This window comes from Tursiops truncatus, chromosome 11, assembly GCF_011762595.2.
Source record: "Tursiops truncatus isolate mTurTru1 chromosome 11, mTurTru1.mat.Y, whole genome shotgun sequence".
Taxonomy (NCBI): Eukaryota; Metazoa; Chordata; class Mammalia; order Artiodactyla; family Delphinidae; genus Tursiops; species Tursiops truncatus.
Genome location: NC_047044.1, coordinates 15,531,786 through 15,548,997, shown reverse-complemented (window position 1 = coordinate 15,548,997; position 17,212 = coordinate 15,531,786). Strand labels below are relative to the sequence as shown.

General features: G+C 39.7%; 1 protein-coding gene across 9 annotated transcripts in view; it reads left to right on the top strand.

Moving 5' to 3' along the window:
• The window catches only part of RIC8B (RIC8 guanine nucleotide exchange factor B), a 126,893-nt gene that overhangs the window by 49,581 nt on the left and 60,100 nt on the right, over window positions 1-17,212 (top strand). For all 9 annotated transcript variants that reach the window (XR_012324212.1, XR_002172873.3, XR_012324210.1 and 6 more), the window contains exon 4: window positions 10,359-10,453. Coding sequence is in view for 2 of the 9 variants with exons in the window: in XM_019918451.3 (XP_019774010.1) it covers window positions 10,359-10,453 (95 nt within the window). In the remaining 7 variants the exon portion in view is untranslated. The remainder of the gene's footprint in view (window positions 1-10,358; window positions 10,454-17,212) is intronic.

The following is a 17,212-nucleotide window of genomic DNA, read 5'->3' as shown; positions in this document are numbered from 1 at the left end:
TCTTCTTTTCCGATTTGGATTCCTTTTATTTCCTTTTCTTCTCTGATTGCTGTGGCTAAAACTTCCAAAACTATGTTGAATAAGAGTGGTGAGAGTGGGCAACCTTGTCTTGTTCCTGATCTTAGTGGAAATGCTTTCAGTTTTTCACCATTGAGGATGATGTTTGCTGTGGGCTTGTCATATATGGCCTTTATTATGTTGAGGAAAGTTCCCTCTATGCCTACTTTCTGCAGGGTTTTTATCATAAATGGGTGTTGAATTTTGTCAAAAGCTTTCTCTGCATCTATTGAGATGCTCATATGGTTTTTCTCCTTCAGTTTGTTAATATGGTTTATCACATTGATAGATTTGCGTATATTGAAGAATCCTTGCATTCCTGGAATAAACCCCACTTGATCATGGTGTATGATCCTTTTAATGTGCTGTTGGATTCTATTTGCTAGTATTTTGTTGAGGATTTTTGCATCTATGTTCATCAGTGATATTGGCCTGTAGTTTTCTTTCTTTGTGACATCCTTGTCTGGTTTTGGTATCAAGGTGATGGTGGCCTCGTAGAAGGAGTTTGGGAGTGTTCCTCCCTCTGCTATATTTTGGAAGAGTTTGAGAAGGATAGGTGTTAGCTCTTCTCTAAATGTTTGATAGAATTCGCCTGTGAAGCCATCTGGTCCTGGGCTTTTCTTTGTTGGAAAATTTTTAATCACTGTTTCAATTTCAGTGCTTGTGATTGGTCTGTTCATATTTTCTATTTCTTCCTGATTCAGTCTTGGCAGGTTGTGCATTTCTAAGAATTTGTCCATTTCTTCCAGATTGTCCATTTTATTGGCATAGAGTTGCTTGTAGTAATCTCTCATGATCTCTTTTATTTCTGTAGTGTCAGTTGTTACCTCTCCTTTTTCATTTCTAATTCTATTGATTTGAGTCTTCTCCCTTTTTTTCTTAATGAGTCTGGCTAGTGATTTATCTATTTTGTTTATCTTCTCAAAGAACCAGCTTTTAGTTTTATTGATCTTTGCTATTGTTTCCTTCATTTCTTTTTCATTTATTTCTGATCTGATTTTTATGATTTCTTTCCTTCTGCTAGCTTTGGGGTTTTTTTGTTCTTCTTTCTCTAATTGCTTGAGGTGCAAGGTTAGGTTGTTTATTCGAGATGTTTCCTGCTTCTTAAGGTGGGCTTGTATTGCTATAAACTTCCCCCTTAGAACTGCTTTTGCTGCATCCCACAGGTTTTGGGTCGTTGTGTCTCCATTGTCATTTGTTTCTAGGTATTTTTTGATTTCCTCTTTGATTTCTTCAGTGATCACTTCATTATTAAGTAGTGTATTGTTTAGCCTCCATGTGTTTGTATTTTTTACAGATCTTTTCCTGTAATTGATATCTAGTCTCATGGCGTTGTGGTCAGAAAAGATACTTGATACAATTTCAATTTTCTTAAATTTACCAAGGCTTGATTTGTGACCCAAGATATGATCTATCCTGGAGAATGTTCCATGAGCACTTGAGAAAAATGTGTATTCTGTTGTTTTTGGATGGAATGTCCTATAAATATCAATTAACTCCATCTCGTTTAATGTATCATTTAAAGCTTGTGTTTCCTTATTTATTTTCATTTTGGATGATCTGTCCATTGGTGAAAGTGGGGTGTTAAAGTCCCCTACTATGAATGTGTTACTGTCGATTTCCCCTTTTATGGTTGTCAGTATTTGCCTTATGTATTGAGGTGCACCTATGTTGGGTGCATAAATATTTACAATTGTTATATCTTCCTCTTGGATCGATCCCTTGATCATTATGTAGTGTCCTTCTTTGTCTCTTCTAATAGTCTTTGTTTTAAAGTCTATTTTGTCTGATATGAGAATTGCTACTCCAGCTTTCTTTTGGTTTCCATTTGCATGAAATACCTTTTTCCATCCCCTTACTTTCAGTCTGTATGTGTCTCTAGGTCTGAAGTGGGTCTCTTGTAGACAGCAAATATATGCGTCTTGTTTTTGTATCCATTCAGCCAATCTGTGTCTTTTGGTGGGAGCATTTAGTCCATTTACATTTAAGGTAATTATCGATATGTGTGTTCCTATTCCCATTTTCTTAATTGTTTTGGGTTCGTCATTGTAGGTCCTTTCCTTCTTTTGTGTTTCTTGCCTAGAGAAGTTCCTTTAGCAGTTGTTGTAGAGCTGGTTTGGTGGTGCTGAACTCTCTCAGCTTTTGCTTGTCTGTAAAGGTTTTAATTTCTCCATCGAATCTGAATGAGATCCTTGCTGGGTAGAGTAATCTTGGTTGCAGGTTTTTCTCCTTCAACACTTTCAATATGTCCTGCCACTCCCTTCTGGCTTGCAGAGTTTCTGCTGAAAGATCAGCTGTTAACCTTATGGGGATTCCCTTGTGTGTTATTTGTTGTTTTTCCCTTGCTGCTTTTAATATGTTTTCTTTGTATTTAATTTTTGACAATTTGATTAATATGTGTCTTGGTGTATTTCTCCTTGGATTTATCCTGTATGGGACTCTCTGTGCTTCCTGGACTTGATTAACGATTTCTTTTCCGATATTAGGGAAGTTTTCAACTATAATCTCTTCAAATATTTTCTCAGTCCCTTTCTTTTTCTCTTCTTCTTCTGGAACCCCTATAATTCGAATGTTGGTGCGTTTAATGTTGTCCCAGAGGTCTCTGAGACTGTCCTCAGTTCTTTTCATTCTTTTTTCTTTATTCTGCTCTGCAGTAGTTATTTCCACTATTTTATCTTCCAGGTCACTTATCCGTTCTTCTGCCTCAGTTATTCTGCTATTGATCCCATCTAGAGTACTTTTAATTTCATTTATTGTGTTGTTCATCGTTGCTTGCTTCATCTTTAGTTCTTCTAGGTCCTTGTTAACTGATTCTTGCAATTTGTCCATTCTATTGTCCATTCTATCTCCAAGATTTCGGATCAACCTTACTATCATTATTCTGAATTCTTTTTCAGGTAGACTGCCTATTTCCTCTTCATTTGTTAGGTCTGGTGGGTTTTTATCTTGCTCCTTCATCTGCTGTGTGTTTTTCTGTCTTTTCATTTTGCTTATCTTACTGTGTTTGGGGTCTCCTTTTTTGCAGGCTGAAGGTTCGTAGTTCCTGTTGTTTTTTGTGTCTGTCCCCAGTGGCTAAGGTTGGTTCAGTGGGTTGTGTAGGCTTCCTGGTGGAGGGTACTAGTGCCTGTGTTCTGGTGTATGAGGCTGGATCTTGTCTTTCTGGTGGGCAGGTCCACGTCTGGTGGTGTGTTTTGGGGTGTCTGTAGACTTATTATGATTTTGGGCAGCCTCTCTGCTAATGGGTGGGGTTGTGTTCCTGTCTTGCTAGTTGTTTGGCATAGGATGTCCAGCACTGTAGCTTGCTGGTCGTTGAGTGAAGCTGGGTGCTGGCGTTGAGATGGAGATCTCTCGGAGATTTTTGCTGTTTGATATTATGTGCAGCTGGGAGGCCTCTTGTGGACCAGTGTCCTGAAGTTGGCTCTCCCACCTCAGAGGCACAGCACTGAGTCCTGGCTGCAGCACCAAGAGCCTTTCATCCACAGGGCTCCTTAATTTGGGATGATTCGTTGTCTATTCAGGTATTCCACAGATGCAGGGTATATCAAGTTGATTGTGGAGCTTTAATCCGCTGCTTCTGAGGCTGCTGGGAGAGATTTCCCTTTCTCTTCTTTGTTCTGACAGTTCCCAGGGGCTCAGCTTTGGATTTGGCCCCGCCTGTGCGTGTAGGTCGCCGGAGGGTGTCTGTTATTTGCTCAGACAGGACGAGGTTAAAGGAGCCGCTGATTCGGAGGCTCTGGCTCACCCAGGCCGGGGGGGTAGGGAGGGTCACGGAGTGCGGGGCGGGCCTGCAGCGGCAGAGGCCGGCGTGATGCTGCAGCCTGAGGCGCGCCGTGCGCTCTCCCGGGGAGCAGTCCCTGGATCCCGGGACCCTGGCAGTGGCGGGCTGCACAGGCTCCCCGGAAGGGCGTGTGGCTAGTGACCTGTGTTCGCACACAGGCCTCCTGGCGGCGGCAGCAGCGGCCTTAGCGTCCCATGTCCGTCTCTGGGCTCCGCACTCTTAGCCGCGGCTCGCGCCCGTCCCTGGAGCTCTCTCAAGCAGCGTTCTTAATCCCCTCTCCTCGTGCACCAGGAAACAAAGAGGGACGTAAAAGTCTCTTGCCTCTTCGGCAGGTCCAGACCCCTCCCCGGACTCTCTCCCGGCCAGCCGCGGCGCACCAACGCCCTGCAGGCTGTGTTCACGCCGCCAACCTCAGTCCTCTCCCGGGGCTCCGACAAAAGCCGGAGCCTCAGCTCCCAGTCCCGCCCGCCCCGGCGGGCGAGCAGACAAGCCTCTCGGCTGGTGAGTGCCGGTCGGCCCGATCCTCTGCGCTGGAATCTGTCCGCTTTGCCCTCCGCACCCCTGTTGCTGTGCTCTCCTCCGCGGCTCCCAAGCTCCCCCACTCCGCCTCCCGAAGTCTCCACCCGCGAAGGGGCTTCCTAGTGTGTGGACACTTTTCCTCCTTCACAGCTCTCTCCCGCTGGTGCAGGACCCGTCCCTATCCTTTTGTCTCTGTTTAGTTTTTTCTTTTGCCCTAACCAGGTACGTGGGGGGTTCCTTGCCTTTTGGGAGGTCTGAGGTCTTCTGCCAGCGTTCAGTAGGTGTTTTGTAGGAGTTGTTCCACGCGTAGATGTATTTCTGGTGTATCTGTGGAGAGGAAGGTGATCTCCGCGTCTTACTCTTCTGCCATCTTCCCGGAAGTCTGCCATATATTCTTGATCTTTGGGGGTATGTCTGACCTCACTGGCATAGTCTTTCTGCTAAGCAACATACCTAGCACAGAGTAGGTGTTCAATGAATATTTGTTTTATGAGAAATAAAATGTGATACAGTTTGCTATCTGTATAGTGGAAGTATGTAAGAGAAATAGCCAAAGTGACAGGGAGGAGGGCAAGTTTATGATACCTTTTAAATTTTCAAAACTACTAATTTTTCTAGAAACCTAAAACATTTAATAACGTTGTTTAGAGAGCAGATTCTAGCCTTTTTGGAGATACAGCACACTATTTTATAACATTTATATTTCCTTTTGTAAGTTAATTCAAAAAGCATTTATTACTTTATGCCTGGCACCATGTTAAATGTAAAAGATGTGGAGGTGGAATACTTAATCTTTGCCTGTAAGGAACATACGCAATTTAGTAGGACAAATAACTGCAAAATGGCAAGGGTAAGACATAGGGTGAAATACTACCTGATGCATAGCTATATTTCCAAGTAAGAGTGCATGTGTACGTTTGTGGTTGAGTGTGTATTTGTGTTTCACTTTGTGTAGAATTGAAATTGAATTTTCATAGGACAAGTTTCCTAAACCTTCTTGAAGTAGTGAGAACTACCCTGGGATAACAAAACCAGTTTAGGACTCATTGGTGTGAGGTATTCTCCTTTCAGACTTTTTTCTCAGGCATTGATTAGATTGGTTGAAGTGTTGAATGAAAAAGGTATGAGGATATTGATACCTTTACCAAACAAACGTGAAAATCTTCCACAGGTTACACAGGAGAAGAAAGCAATAGTACAGTAGTGGAATCTATGAATAAGAAACAAAGCCTGTATAAAAAGATTCCCTCCTCCCCAACAGAGATCCCAAAGAGTTTCATGAGTTTTTACCTCTCTTTTAGTGTTATCTCATTTTGATTTCTACTGTCACAACAAGCCTGCTTGCTTTCTCTTTCTTCCTCCTCTGTCTTAGGGATTTTTTTGCCTTCTCAACCTTTGGAGATAGTAGGATTACAGAGGAGAGACTGTTGATGCCCTAAAGATATCAAAACTAAGCTCATGGGCTTCCCTGGTGGCGCAGTGGTTGACTCCGCCTGCCGATGCAGGGGACAGGGGTTCATGTCCCGGTCCGGGAAGATCCCACATGCCGCAGAGCGGCTAGGCCCGTGAGCCATGGCCACTGAGCCTGTGCGTCCAGAGCCTGTGCTCCGCAACGGGAGAGGCCACAACAGTGAGAGGCCCACGTACCGCAAAAAAAAAAAAAAAAAAACGACTTAGCTCATGAAGAAGTAAATGACAGTTGTATAAACTGTGTATATTGTTTTAAAAAGAGCAATTATATTTACTCTTTCAAGCATCTGTATAAGATAGGAGGAGCATTAATCTCATTTGACAAATGAGGACACTAAAGATCAAAGAGTTCAAATTGTTTATGTAAAGTCACCCAGCAGAACAACCAATAGTAGGAAATAGTGTACACTCTGACCTTTGTTAAGTAAGACATTTTAAATGATAGCTCTCATTCAACAAATATTTATTGAGGCAGACTAATAGAATAAAGAATCTAGAAATAAACCTACACATATACAGTCAACTGACTCATGATACAGGTAACACTGAATTGCAGTGGGGAAAAGGTGGGCTTTTTAATCAGTTAAAAATGAATTTAAATCCCTACCTTATTACCATACAGAAAAATTAATTTGAGATGGATAAGAGACTTAAATGTAAAAGGTAAAATGATAAAGCTTTTGGAAAGAAACAGAAGATTATCTTCATGACTTTTTTTTTTTCGGTATGCGGGCCTCTCACTGTTGTGGCCTCTCCCGTTGAGGAACACAGGTTCCAGACGCGCAGACCCAGCAGCCATGGCTCACAGGCCCAGCCGCTTCACCGCAATGTGGTATCTTCCGGGACTGGGGCACGAACCCGTGTCCCCTGCATTGGCAGGCGGACTCTCAACGACTGCGCCACCAGGGAAGCCCCATGACTTTATTTTAAACAAGTCAAAAATTTCTTAAATAGGCAAAGATTTTTAAAACAGGACAAAATAAAGATCAAACCATAAAGGAAAAATTGACAAATTGGTCTTAAAATTAAAATTAGTTCATCAAGAGAAGAAAGTAAAAAACAGGCCACCAAATGGGAGATGATATCTTCAACACATATATGCAATAAAGGACTCTACTAGAATATATTCAAGTCCTACAAATAATGTCAATTAACCCTATAGAAAAATATGCAAAAGGCTTGAACAGGCACTTCATAAAACAGCTATCCAAATGACCAGTAGACATAAGAAAAGGTGGTCAACTTTATCAGTCATCAGAAAAATGCATAATAAAATCTCTGCACATCCATGAGAATGACAAACTTAAAAGGCTGACAATACCAAGTGTTGGCGCAGCTGTAGAGCAACTGGTGGGAGTGTAAGCTGGTATAAACACTTTGAAACACTGTTTGGCAGTACCTTCTAAAGTCTGTCATATGTATATGCCCTACAACCCAGCATACCAAATGACATATAAGAAAGTATGTTCATAGCAGCACTCTTCAGTATAGTCCAAGTGTCCATCAAGAGTAGAATGGATAAGTGAATTGTAATATACTCACTGTATTCAGCAGTGCTTGCTTTTTTTTTTAACATCTTTATTGGAGTATAATTGCTTTACAATAGTGTGTTAGTTTCCGCTTTATAACAAAGTGAATCAGCTATACATATACATATATCCCCATATCTCCTCCCTCTTGTGTCTCCCTCCCACCCTCCCTATCCCATCCCTCTAGGTGGACACAAAGCACCGAGCTGATCTCCCTGTGCTATGTGGCCAGCAGTGCTTTCCTAACCTAAGTGTGAGGGGCCAGATTTCTTTCCTTAGCTGTCAGAATGGAACTCTTGTATAATACAATATTACACACAATGTCAGACTGCTTGAAAAGTTTCTAAATGTTCAGGTGTACCTTCTGTACTCATGACTTTGCAGATCAGTGGCAAACAGGGTGTGGACCAGTAGTGGTCCACAAACTGCACTTTGAATAGCACCACTCTCAAGCAGTGAAAATGAACAAACTGCACCTGTACACAACAACATGGATGAATCTCACAACCAGATACAGAAGGGTCTATATTTTATGATTCCATTCACTTAAAATTTGTGACAACAAAAATCACTAACCCATGATGTTAAATGTTAGAATTACAATTGAAGAGCAGATCTGTCATTTGAAGGGGTCATGAGGGCAATTCTGGGGTTCTCAATCTTGGTGTTGCTTTGTTTTCATGCTGGTTGTATGGGCGTGCTCATTTTGTGAAAATTTATCTAGCTGTACACTTATGATTTGAGCACTTTTTTGTTTGTTTTACTTTTCATTTACATTAAAAATTATTGAACACTTTGTTAAACACATGCCCTCTAAAACTTGTGAAGGTACTAGATGAATGGAGAAAACAATGCATATGTAAGTATGTAAACAAATGTGGAATTACAGATTATGATTTCCTGAAAGAAATCATAGCAAGATACAATGATAGAGATAATGAAAAAAGGAATCTACCTAAATAAGGTGGTCAAAGAAGGGGCTTCTCTGAGACCTGGAGGATGAAAAGGAGTCATTGATACTAAAAGTAGAGGCACACAATCCCGGGACTTCAGTAGTTGTTTTGAGTAAAGAAATAGAATTTAGTGGACAGTAAAAGAGGACAGGCAGACCTACAGGGTACAACTGGGGAATTGGTGTCATGAAAATTGGGACAGGAGGAAAGGGGATGGAAGGAAGTAGGATTTTCACTTACAGTTGCAAATAGTGGAAGGACCAAAATGGAGTTTTGCAAGGGGCTTGTCAACATCAGCATGAGAGGAAAATGATTGTGATATTTAAAATAAAGGAAAATCTAGTTTAAAAGGAAGTGCATTCCTAGTTAATTATCAAAACCAAGGAAAATATGAACTTTTTAAGAGTTAAGTAATGGGTGAGTTTCACATGCATTTCAGTGTGGTTCATATAATGTGGGATATGTAAAAGTATATTTGCATATTAGAGAATTTTGATTCAGGCATTTGAAGATAGATGGCAAGTGGAACAGTGTTCGTTCCAAACCCTTAGTGTCTCTAGCATTCCACCGGTCCCCCTCCCCAACACGCAATAATTTCGTTATCACTCATTTCAACTCTATCAGTCTTACCTTTTGTTTCCTTCCTGCCTCATCCTTCCCCTCACCCTCAAATATTTCACTGAAAGTACTAAGCATTTTCATGTGTATCATCTTCTTTAATCCTTTTACAACCCTAACAATCTCATGTTTGTGGAGATGCATATGGGGAAACTTTGGCTTAGAGAAGCCATATGACTTGCCTAAGGTCACAACCTAGACTCTTGACTCTAAGTAAAGTGCTTTTTCTGTTATGCCACTGAGACCTTCATCTCTTCCAAATCTACACATGATGGTGTTATTTTAAAATATTGTTATCCACATTATGAGTAATGAAACTGTGCTATTGTTTGTTAGATTTTATAAAAGACATCTTCCTAGAAGGGCTGAGTTATATATATAAATATAGGCTATATATGTATAATATGTGAATATATTTCACTTTATACAGACTTGAAATCAATTATGTATATACAGAGCTTTAAAAATTTTAATAGCTTTTGAAGTAATTGGAACCTTCCTGAAATATAACATATCCAGGATCTGATTATAATAGATAATTATCACTAATTTCATGTCTTCTTAATTACTAAAAATTTGGAAGAAGAAAGGTACAACCTTGATTCAGATGATTAAAAAAATTGTAGTGGCCCAAGATCTCATGATAAATTAGGAGGTAAACCAAGTGATTATTCAGAGCTCAGCTTATTTCCTATTATTTGCCTTCCCTCTGACTCTATGTGTGTCTAATACCACTACCAATGAGTAAACATTGGGAAAATGGGAGATTAAACTCAAGAGTGCTTATTTTTCATCACTTGCTGGTCGCTTTGGAGAAACTAGGAATAAGATTTGGAGGAACTAGGAGATTAAGAAGATTCATTAAAATGAAGTTGATAGATTATAGATTTTAATGCATTGTTTTTGAAAGTTAAGAGATAAGACATTTTTATTAAGGATGTACAACCCGCTTCTAAAATACTGATAGTATTATATCTGTTTGAATTTTTATAATGACTCGTAAACTGGAACAGCATACTATCCAACAAAAGAATCTAGACTTTCTGGAAATGGAAAAGATCCCTAGTTGAATTAAATCTTATGGACAGGTAAAATAGAGTAGGTAATAATATATGGATGCTGACCATATTTCTCTTTGCCTGACATGTCATAAGGGGAAGGATAGATCAATAACTTATGGTTTCAGCCATTTCTGGCAGTGGCTGTAGCTGTTCATATGAGATGATGACAATTCACTTAGTTAATACTTTGTTAATACTTGGGAATTCTTCCTAGAATATCCTGACTTCTATTATGTATGGCATAAGAATAACTGTTTTGGGTGTTAGATGGGCCATAGGATGACTCCCAGGGTTGTAGTAATGTACCGGACTTCTTCATTAAGGCATTCATTCAATCCCCAATTTTTCCTCACCTCTCTTTTATTTGCCATAGGGTGATTCTCATCAGTTTCGTGTCATGGCAGCTGTTCTTCGCCATTGTTTACTAATCGTAGGTCCAACTGAAGACAAAACAGAAGAGCTACACAGGTAGGTAACCTCTACTGATATTTCAGTGAAAGACATAATAAGTTCTTATTGTTTTTATGCATCTAATTTTAATTGTTATAAACACAAGAAAGTGAAAATATTACAGTAAACTGGGTAGCTGGTAGGTCAGAAATCATTACTATGCCCTGATGAGAAATTTTCATTCTTTGACTTTGTTGTATTAAGCCCCAACAAGAGAAGAGAATTTGGCATTTGTTGCATTCAACAATAAAACCCAGAATGATAATAATAGCACACAGTTATTGAATACTGTGTGTGGCATTATGCTAAGTGCTTTATAAAGATTAACTTCTTTTAATCATCACACCAACCTTATGAGGTAGGTACTATTTTTCCCTTTCAATACATGATGAAACTGAGTCATAGAAAAATCAAGCAGTTTCTCCAAGATTGTTCAACCCTAATAAGTGAAAGAGCTTGGGGTTGAACCCTGATTTTAATTACTACACTTAAACTAATAATCTCACTATTTTCATTGTAAGAGTATTTACCAAAAAGTATATCTTAAGCAACATGAATTAAATTTTTAAAACTTATTATAAGATTTGGGCCACAGTCTCAAGTATTAATATATAAAAAATAGTTCAATTTTTGTGACTTGCCTATTAGAGCTATTATGGAATGCTGTTAAAAGTTATCATTCTCGGGGCTTCCCTGGTGGCACAGTGGTTAAGAATCCACCTGCCAATGCAGGGCACGTGGGTTCGAGCCCTGGTCTGGGAAGATCCCACATGCCACAGAGCAACTAAGCCCATGCACCACAACTACTGAGCCTGCACTCTAGAGCCCACGAGCCACAACTACTGAGCCTGGGCTCTAGAGCCCACATGTCACAACTACTGAGCCTGTGCTCTAGAGCCGAGAGCCACAACTACTGAAGCCCCTGCACACAGAGCCCGTGCTCCACAACAAGAGAAGCCACTGCAACGAGAAGACTGTGCACAGCAACGAAGAGTAGCACACACTCGCAGCAACTAGAGAAAGCCCACGCGCAGCAATGAAGACCCAATGCAGCCAAAAAAAAACAAATAAATAAATAAATTCTTTTTTTTAAATTATCATTCTCTGAGAACAGCTGAAGCAGTATTAATGCATCTTTCTAGTTCTCTTACTATTTTGTATCAGGTTTCTAGTAACAAGTCCTCTGACTTTAACATGAGATTGATTGCTCGTGGCACTTTATTCTATAAGAACACAAATGGCATTTTAAACAATTCAAATAAATTTCAAATCTGCAAGCAAATAACTTTGGCATTAAGTCTGCTTTACAAATAATTTAAAACTAGTTCTTAGTAGAAGTTACCTTTTGAGCATTTATAGTCTTCTGTTTTCCACAATATGGCTTAAATAAAACTATAGAAATACAACCAGAGTGTAAAGTGAAACATACCCTTGTTCTTTTTTCAGTCATACCCATATTATTTTAGTTATGATTGGCAGTTTATTATTTGATATTGTACTGAGTTTGTTGGTAGGTTATCTTTATGTACTCTGCCCTGCAAGTCTTCAAAAGATTGTTTTCTTCAAAATTAAAAAGTATACTTCTTTCTGCAGCTACAGATCAAAATTTCCTTTAATTTTCTTGAAGCTGTGTCTTTAAAAATAATCAGATTAACTGCAATAAATCATATCCTCTAAAAAGATTTTATTAAGCATTTTTGTCTGACTAATTTTTTATAATCAAGAGACACTAGAAATCTAGCTATTCAAACTTAAAACTACAAGAAAATGGGTTTATAAGCCCAGGTATAAATGTATGTATGTATGTATTTATTTATTTATTTTGGAAATTACATATCACAAGTTAAATGGCATTCATACAAGGATGTGAGAAGAAAGTGTTTTGATGGGAATTGTTACAGTAGTCACAAAAACATTGTTAAGGCTTTCTCTGAAGAGTGAATTTAATATTTTAAAACAGTACCCAGTATTCGTAAAAAGAGAGCAAAACTGTAAAGAGGTTTTAACACTCAGATTTTTGTAAAGTATAGATTTCTTTATTTTACTTTCTGATGATATTTGCTTTAAATATTTATTTTTCTTAAATAAATTTAAAAGATATTTTTCTTTAAATTTACTTCTATAAGTTGCTCTGATAAAATATCTGTTAGCTACATTGTAAATAAGAAGGAATACCCCTAGAGCCATAGACAAGATTTATATGTATTGCTAAAAGGCTTTCCTGGGAGATTGAGGTTGCTGCTGACATGACAGTTTATCTGGGCTGGCCCTGCATGTCCCTTAAATCAGAATTAAAGTGATTAGTATCATTTGAGCAGTAATGACTCTAAGCTAATCCATTTAAATGCAGAAAAAATACTATACCAACCTCAAAGGGCTATTTTAAGAACCTTACTAGAATTGTAATATCTACTAAATTCTGCCCATTTGTAGTGACTCTGAAAAGAGTTTGTGTGTGTGTGTGTGTGTGTTTAAGACATCATTTTAAAAATAATCAGAATGTTTCAAGGTAACATCTCATTCTATTTTTTTTTTTTTTTTTTTTTTTGCGGTACGCGGGCCTCTCACTGTTGTGGCCTCTCCCGTTGCGGAGCACAGGCTCCAGACGCGCAGGCTCAGCGGCCATGGCTCATGGGCATAGCCGTTCCACAGCCTGTGGGATCTTCCCGGACCGGGGCACGAACCCGTGTCCCCTGCATTGGCAGGCAGGCTCTCAACCACTGCGCCACCAGGGAAGCCCCATTCCATTTTTTAAAGTTAATATCTAAGTTTGTTTTTTGCTTTTTTTTTTTAAGGAAAAATGTAATGAAAGAGGTAAACCTAGATAGCGTGGTGTATGGTTATGCATTGTCATCAAACTCAAAGGGTTGTAATAATGATTAAATGAGAAATTAGTAAAGCCATCCGTCCCTGGCACTGAGTAAGCTCTCAGTAAATGGGGGAGGAGCTGCTACTGCCACTGCCACAACACTGCAGCCACTGCTACTTCTGTTACTATTATTATAATGAGCATATTAGCTTTTAGATCCAATGTTTAGTTCTAAAGCTCCTTTTTAAGGTTTATTGAATTTTTTTTAACATCTTTATTACAGTATAATTGCTTTACAGTGGTATGTTAGTTTCTGCTTTATAACAAAGTGAATCAGCTATATATATACATATATCCCCATATCTCTCCCCTCTTGTGTCTCCCTCCCACCCTCCCTATCCCACCCCTCTAGGTGGTCACAAAGCACCGAGCTGATCTCCCTGTGCTATGCACCTGCTTCCCATTTGCTATCTATTTTACATTTGGTAGTATATATAAGTCCATGCCACTCTCTCACTTCGTCCCAGCTTACCCTTCCCCCTCCCCATGTCCTCAAGTCTATTCTCTACATCTGCATATTTATTCCTGTCTTGCCCCTAGGTTCTTCAGAACCATTTTTATGTTGTTTTAGATTCCATATATACGTGTTAGCACACAGTACTTGTTTTTCACTTTTTGACTTCACTCTGTATGACAGACTCTAGGTCCATCCACCTCCCTACAAATAACTCAATTTCATTTCTTTGTATGGCTGAGTAATATTCCATTGTATATGTGTGCCACATCTTCTTTATCCATTCATCTGTTGATGGACACTTAGGTTGCTTCTATGTCCTGGCTATTGTAAATAGAGCTGCAGTGAACATTGTGGAAGTTTACTGAATTTTCATGTTTTGTTTAGGAAGCTATTTCTTTGTATATATTGCGATTGTGTAGTGAAGTCTGTTTTCTGTTAATCTAAGATTTTCTCAAGCCAGATGCTTGGTAGGCATGTCAGGAGCCTGTTAAGGTACTCTAGGAGATGAGTGGGTCAAAAAATGGCTTAGCAGCAGTTTTTCTGGTATGTTGTCTGTGTAAGACAGTGTCTTTTTCTTTTTTCCCTAGAGAAATCAGGAGAACATGGACATAGAGATAAAATGAGTTAGTTCACAAAGATAGCTGACCTTGATGTCGACTTCCTTTTCACTAATCAGCATCTTATATAGTTTCTACAATCTATGTGTTCTATTTCATTTCCTTTTGTCTATACTTATGGTAATAAGTAAATTGTTGGTATGATCCACCCTTTTGGCTCCATTAAAGGACATCCTAATTCTGTCCAATTCTAATATCTGCCTGAGAGTATTTTGAGCCCTCTTCTCCATAATCAGTAAGCTTATGCATAAACACTTAGCCAAAAAAAAGTTGCATGTGGATGTGGTTGTGATTTTGTTTTATTTGGAGAGAAGGGGAAAGATGGGGATGGCCTGTACACTAGAGAAGAAAGGAGAGGGGAGGACCAGATCTGATTTAATTTCTTGCAGCTTTTCAGCATAATTTCTTCCATGCAACACATTGGCATCTACAAAGCTTTTTTTTGTTTTGTTTTGTTTTTACCCAAAAGAGCCAGTGTTATTTAAAAAGTACTTACCTCCCTGAAGATTGGTTCAAGATGGTGGAGTAGAAGGACGTGTGCTCACTCCCTCTTGTGAGAGCATGGGAATCACAACTAACTGCTGAACAGTCATCGATAGGAAGACACTGGAACTCACCAAAAAAGATACCACACATCCAAAGACAAAGGAGAAGCCACAATGAGACGGTAGGAGCTGCGCAATCACAATAAAATCAAATCCCATAACTGCTGGGTGGGTGACTCACAAACTGGAAAACACTTATACCACAGAAGTCCACTCACTGGAGTGAAGGTTCTGAGCCCCACGTCAGGCTTCCCAGCCTGGGGGTCCGGCAACGGGAGGAGGAATTCCTAGAGAATCAGATTTTGAAGGCTAGCGGGATTTGATTGCAGGACTTCAACAGGACAGGGGAAACAGAGACTCCATTCTTGGAGGGCACACACAACGTAGTGTGCACATTAGGACCTGGAGAAGGAGCAGTAACCCCACAGGAAACTGAACCAGACCTACCTGCTAGTGTTGGAGGGTCTCCTGCAGAGGTGGGGGGTGGCTGTGGCTCACCAGGAGGACAAGGACACTGGCAGCAATAGTTCTGGGAAGTACTCCTTGGCGTGAGCCCTCCCACAGTCCACCATTACCCCACCAAAGAGCCGGGTAGGCTCCAGTGTTGGGTCGCATCAGGCCAAAGAACCAACAGGGAAGGAACCTAGCCCCACCCATCAGCAGACAAGCAGATTAAAGTTTTACTGAGCTCTGCCCACCAGAGCAACACCCAGCTCTACCACCACCAGTCCCTCCCGTCAGGAAACCTGCACAAGCCTCTTAGATAGCCTCATCCATCAGAGGGCAGAAGCAGGCAGAACTACAGTCCTACAGCCTGTGGAACAAAAACCACATTCACAGAAAGACAAGATGAAAAGGCAGAGGGCTATGTACCAGATGAAGAAACAAGATAAAACCCCAGAAAAACAACTAAATGAAGTGGAGATAGGCAACCTTCCAGAAAAAGAATTCAGAATAATGATAGTGAAGATGATCCAGGACCTTGGAAAAAGAATGGAGGCCAAGACGGAGAAGATGCAAGAAATGTTTAACAAAGACCTAGAGGAATTAAAGAACAAACAAACAGAGATGAACAATACAATAACTGAAATGAAAATACACTAGAAGGAATCAATAGTAGAATAGCTGAGGCAGAAGAACAGATAAAAGACCTGGAAGACAGAACGGTGGAATTCACTATTGTGGAACAGAATGAAGAAAAAAGAATGAAAAGAAATGAAGACAGCCTAAGGGACCTCTGGGACACCATTAAATGCACCAACATTCACATTAAAGGGGTCCCAGAAGGAGAGGAGAGAGAGGACCTGAGAAAATATTTGAAGAGAGAGATTATAGTTGAAAACTTCCCTAACATGGACAAGGAAATAGCCACCCAAGTCCAGGAAGTGCAGAGAGTCCCAGGCAGGATAAACCCAAGGAGAAACATGCCAAACACACAGTAATCAAATTGACAAAAATTAAAGACAAAGAAGAATTATTGAAAGCAGCAAGGGAAAAATGACAAATAACATACAAGGGAACTCCTATAAGGTTAACAGCTGATTTCTCAGCAGAAACTCTACAAGCCAGAAGGGAGTGGCATGACATATTTAAAGTGATGAAAGGTAAGAAATTACACCCAAGATTACTCTACCCAGCAAGCATCTCTATCAGATTTGATGGAGAAATCAAAAGCTTTACAGACAAGCAAAAGCTAAGAGAATTCAGTACCACCAAACCAGCTTGACAGCAAATGCTAAAGAAACTTCTCTAGGCGGGAAACACAAGAGAAGAAAAGGACCTACAAAAACAAACCCAAAACAATTAAGAAAATGGTAACAGGAACATACATATAGATAATTACCTCCCAAAACAATTAAGAAAATGGTAACAGGAACATACATATCGATAATTACCTTAAACGTGAATGGATTAAATGCTCCAATCAAAAGACACAGGCTTGCTGAATGGATACAAAAACAAGACCCATATATATGCTGTCTACAAGAGACCCACTTCAGACCTAGGGACACATGCAGACTGAAAGTGAGGGGATGGAAAAAGATACTCTGTGCAAATGGAAATCAAAAGAAAGCTGGAGTTGCAATACTCATATCAGATAAAATAGACTTTAAAATAAAGAATGTTACAAGAGACAAGGAAGGACACTACATAATGATCAAGGGATCAATCAAGAAGAAGATATAACAATTTTAAATATATATACACCCAACATAGGAGCACCTCAATACATAAGGCAACTGCTAACAGCTATAAAAGAGGAAATCGACAGTAACACAATAATAGTGG